Source organism: Octopus bimaculoides, chromosome 5 (assembly GCF_046866305.1).
Source record: "Octopus bimaculoides isolate indiv1 chromosome 5, ASM4686630v1, whole genome shotgun sequence".
Classification (NCBI taxonomy): Eukaryota; Metazoa; Mollusca; class Cephalopoda; order Octopoda; family Octopodidae; genus Octopus; species Octopus bimaculoides.
In genome coordinates this window covers 47,758,914-47,764,584 of record NC_142932.1, presented here as the reverse complement: position 1 = coordinate 47,764,584, position 5,671 = coordinate 47,758,914, and the positions used below count along the sequence as shown (strand labels likewise).

Here is a 5,671-nt window from a genome sequence, read left to right as displayed (position 1 = left end):
AAGTTAAAACTAGAATATAATAGTATTTGTAATAACAGACACAAATACACACAAGCTGATCTATCTATTGAACAATTGATCAATCAATCTGTTACGTTTTAGTCCTGTAAATAAGCTTTGGAATTTATTCACGTCCTCGAAAAAAACAATTGATTTTCAGACGGTTTGCAGTACCTTAGTTCCAAATATATCAAAATGCATAGCTGTCAGGTTACTCTCAACAAGAAATGGATATACTGTAAAATTAAACAAATGTTTCTATTTTGCTTCAATGAGTTCAACCACTCCGATGAATAAAGCTTTGAAACGGATGATGCTGAGTCAAACTACTTTTATCTTATCCATTGACCAGGACTCAATCACCAATCCACAAACGCCCTGTCTCCTCAGTCTTGTTCCCTTACCATTACTGCAGCAGCCTCTACTAACTGCTTACCACCTCCGCCTAAGCCTTTTTGTCACAACGGTCTTGTCTCCTCTCGTTACTCGTTTTTGTGCCTCCTCTTCCCGGCACCACATTAAACACAATACTCACTCCATCATCCACAGAGCATTAATCCTCTAAAGTTCTCTTCTTGCCCATGTTTGCCCCTTCATTTGTCGTCTTTGAACCGTTGACGATGAATGTCATCCGCTTCAGTCTGAATTACCTGTGGGAACTTGTGGGAACCTGTGGGAACCTGTGAAAGTCACGAACACAATCTCTTCTCAGGGAGTATTATCATTTTAAAAATTGCATACAGAAGGCAACGTGCTAGCAGAATAGTTAGATCGTCAGACAAATTGCCTTGCAGTAACTCTTCCGACTATTGACGCTTCATGTTCTGATTTCAAGCCCCACCAGATCAACTTTACCATTTAGCCATCAACAAATTGTAAAATGAACTACCATTAGAATATTAGGGTTGAAGTTATCGACTAATCTCCTCCTACACAATAAAGAATTTTGCACATTTGCCAAATAGAAAGCCTCAAACCGATGTACGTTTGGTGTACGATGAAGAGAAAGGAAATTCGAAGTGGTCAAATGAGCTACAGAACACTTTAAATTTCCGTCCAAACATAAATAATTTTATGACTCAAGTCATATGACCAAAAGTCTATGATGTTGCTCTTTTGACGTAAAGGCTTATGGGACTTACTACTACAATCACCACCTTAGTCGCCGCCACTATCGCCATCACTAGCACTATCATTAGTACAATCGTTAGTATACTAGCACCACCCCCTCCATCATACTGCCATCACCATCCTCAACATCGACATTACTATCATCATCTCTAACCACTACCACCACCACCACCACTACATTCATCACAGTTATGATGATGATCATCATCATCACTATCGCTAACACCGTCATAAATAACTTTTATCATTAAAGCTTTATATTTTGTGACAACATGGACCTAATGATGTTGATTGCGCATGGATGCGATTGACTACACCTGCCATCACGCCCATCTCCACCATCCCACCACCATCACAGTTCATTGAACCCTTTATTATTCACTTAGTATATTAATGCAAAGGAGAGAGAGAGAGAGAGAGGAGCAAAGCGATGACAGAAAAATGCCTCCAAAATATTATTTTCATCATCATTATTATTATCAATTTTATCACGTGCAGCCATTTTCATTTCTAATTTTCATATATTTATTTTTTGCATGATTTTTGTATAATTGTTTTCCCATGTGTTTGTTAAATATTTTTTAAGAATGAGAAAAACAGAATACATCCCCCACCCCCGCAAAAGAAAGAAAGATATTGTTGGCTGAAGGTTATTTACAAGATTTTTTTCTTTGCCAGTTATATCGTATATATCGTCTGCTTTATCAGATGCCATGTTGTCAAACGCCATTTTATCACAAGCACAAACGTTAAAAAAAATGATAACAGCAGTAAAATACCACGTTCGAAATATCGTGTTCTTGTATAGCCACACACACACACACACAAAAGTGCACGAATCAACACATTTTACATAAAACATGCTTCATATATGAATACACACATATTTGTTTCCATTTTATGTGTGTGTGTATCATTCAACTACGGAAGTAGAATAATAATATTCTTAAGGCCGCAATTTACTCAGACGCAGCATCGTTCAGAGCTTGTCGCTAATTCAGTTCTTAATTAAATTGAAAACTGTTAACATTTTTGAAGAGGACTGGTCCCTAGCTACATTTTGGCATTAAAAAATTGAGATTTGATCCAGTAGAAAAAAGTTTACATCAAAATTTGTAGCAACGTTATAGGAGAGTAAGTAACGCCTCCACTCAAGTTTAGATCTAAATAACTTTTTTATTTTAAAACCAAAATATATTCATCTTAGCTTCAATGACAGAAGAAAGCATGAAGAATTTCATAGTTTTGGTCCCATGCAACAAAAGTTTGTATCAAAAACGTTGCGAGGTAAAATATGAAAAAAATATAAGGCAAAAAATTGGATTTAAGTATAATTAACTTTTTTATTTTAATAACAAACTATATTTTAATTAAGCTTAAATAATAAAAATCAGTTCGAGGAATTTCGTGGTATCAATTTCATGCAATTAAGTTTTGAAAGAAAAAGTTACGAGTTTGTTTCTGAAAGTTGAGAGTGATAATATAATTCTATACCTTTTTAAGAATATAGTTCTATAAGGGGACTTTTAATATATGTTACCGGCGTCATTGAGGTAAGGAAATAATCATCAACGACACCGCTAATCGATACATTTGACACATTATAGATTAGCATAATAGCATAGCCTGGGAAAAACATGGATTACATGGAAAAATGCGAGCAAGAGAAATAATATTCTTAAGATTATAAACCTGGAAAATTACAGGACAAGTTATTACACTTGGAGAATATTTTAAGTAAAAATGTTCTTGTTCTGTACTTTACCAGATGTAATAAGTTGTTCTGAACTTTTCCAAGTAACTTGTCCTGTAATTTTCCAAATTTATAATCTTAAGAATATTATTTCTCTTGCTCGCATTTTTCGCCCGGTCTGGGATTCGAAACCGCGATCCTATGACCGCGAGTCCGTTGCCCTAACCACTGGGCCATTGCGCCTCCACATATGTAAAAATATAATGTAAATAATACACACACACATATGTGTGTGTGTGTATATATATATATATATATATATATATATACACACACACATATATATATATATATATATATATATATATATATATATATATATATATATATATATATATATATATATATATATATATATATATATATATATATATATATATATATATATATCTGTAATTATTAGCAATATAAATTCTTTACTTAAAAATATTATCTAACAATATATAACAAGCAGACATAAATAATACAGTTAGACAACCTTAAATGCTTTCATCAAACATTTTATAGTATCTCTCTCTCTCTCTCTTTCTCTCATTGTCTCTTTCTCTCTCTTTCTATCTAAGGTCCATGCCAAGCACGAAAAGAAAGATGGCGACTCGACAGAAGTCATTGAGTACAGTCGTAAAGTTAGCTTGCCGCCTAAAATTGACTTGAAAAGCATGAACTGCGTTTTATCTTCGGACGGCTACTTGACCACAGAAGCGCTTGTAGCACCACCTAATTACATCAACTTTGATGAAGAATTTCCTTCCATAGCGAACAGCAGTCCAACACGATTACTGAATATCAACATGCTGCACCCTGAAAGAACGTCTCCTCGTTTACCAAGAAGGGATTACGAAAGTACCAACCAGAAATTCAGAACCGAAGTCGACGTATCAGATTTCCAACCGGAAGACGTTAAAATTACTACTCAAAACCAAAAGATAATAATCAAAGCCAGACGTGAAGAGAAAGTGGGAGGTAGAACAACTTCAAAAGAATTCAACAAGGAAATTGCTATTCCAAAATCAAAGGATCCAGAAAAAATTAAAGCATTTTTTTCAGCTAGTGGTAAGCTCATTCTTGAAGAATCGTAAAAACAAAGATTTTAAAAAAACTCTCAAATCATTATTTGAATTATCTGAAAAAACATGAAATTAAATCATTTTCTGTAATCTTCTGATAGAAATTCATTGATATTTTGTTACGTCTTTTTATGTCCTGAGTTCAAATTCCGCCAGAGTTCATTGTGCTTTCATTTTTACCAGGGTCGATAAAATAAAGTACCAGTCAAGTACTGGCATTATTATGAATAACAATAACCTTCTCTTCCAAATCTGTAGTCTTGTGCGTATACTAGAAATCATTGTCATAAAGCATACAGAAGGCGACTTACTGGCAGAATAGTTAGATCGTCGTACAAAATGTCTCACAGTCATTCTTCTGACGATTAACGCTTCCTGTTCTGATTTCAAACACCGCCAGATCAACTTTACCATTCATCCATTTACAAATGATAAAATAAACTACCAATAGGGTAATGGGGTTGAAAGTGTCGCTTAATCTCTTTCTTCACAATAAAAATGTACGTTTGGTGTACTATGTAGAGGAAGTAATTCAATGAGCTACAGGGCACTTTAAATTTCCCTCCAAGCATAACTATTTTATGACTCAAGGTATAAGGCCCAAACACGCCATCTGCGTACAAAAAGTAAGAGTAAAGTTACAGCCATCATATTTTTTTTTAAATATCGAATTAATTAATGTCTATACGGTGATTAGAAGACAACATTAACTCATTTCATGATATGTTCTTGCTGAACATATCAGTTGAACTTTTGTCGACGCAAACCGTTTCAAGTTTTTTGTGCCTCGGATATTAAAAACCTTGCGTTTATATGTATTTGATATCTAGTTTAACGTATAGAAAAAATTTACAAATTTGATAATAGTGTAATTTATAGTTTACAAATATTATCGTTAATAATATTTAGAAAAAAAATTGTTCATGTCTGATTCTGCAAGAATTCTCAAATTTCATCTAAACAAATTCTTCTCTATATTTGAAATTCTAAAAATATTTTTATCAAAAAAGTTTCCGTTTTTTTACCATCAAAATCAGAACAAAGTCAGTTTCATGTAGCAAGATATTTTAATAAAATACAAAATGGTTTAACATTTCGCTAAGTCTTTTACTGTTTGTTTAAAAATGTTTTATTTTATGCACTTTTTTTAACTTTTTAATTTCACTCAACTCAATTCAAAACAACACTAAATCGACTAGTCCTTTGACACGCAAAAAATCTCATAACATGTTGTTATATTCACTTGGTTTAATATTTGTTGAATAGATTATTTTATTGTTTAACAAAACACGTTTTAATTAACCTAATTACCAATTAAAATTTGGTATAACAGTATGCGAATTACTTTGCCAGACAGCGAGAGGTAAGTTGTCAGTTTTCCAACCCCAATGCTAGTCTTAGGCCAATCGACTTACTTCAATAATTGCTTATCTAGCTGTCTGTCTGGGTTCTCTGTGTCTTTTTAATTTTAGAGTAAATTTTGACCAGCCACCTACTTGGTAGCAAGGAAAGTATCTTCTTTTAACCATCATCCTTTAAATTTTAAAGTCTTGCAGATTTTTATAGTTTCATATATCGGGATCATTTGTAGCATATGAATTAAAGATTTGCATTCTCTCCTCAAGATCCACATTACAGCCATATTTTGCTCCAGACAGATTTGTATGTATCCTTTTGCTCCAATAATAATTAGGTATAAAGCTGAAAGTGTATCTTGGGT

The 5,671-nt window shown here is 33.2% G+C and overlaps 1 protein-coding gene across 2 annotated transcripts in view; it reads left to right on the top strand.

Moving 5' to 3' along the window:
• LOC106876515 (major egg antigen) overlaps window positions 1-5,047 on the top strand; it is a 36,954-nt gene extending 31,907 nt beyond the window's left edge. For both annotated transcript variants that reach the window (XM_089352200.1, XM_089352199.1), the window contains one exon: window positions 3,448-5,047. In XM_089352200.1, coding sequence (XP_089208326.1) covers window positions 3,448-3,963 — 516 coding nt within the window. In that variant the 3' untranslated portion in view covers window positions 3,964-5,047. The remainder of the gene's footprint in view (window positions 1-3,447) is intronic.
• The last annotated feature ends 624 nt before the right edge of the window (window positions 5,048-5,671 follow it).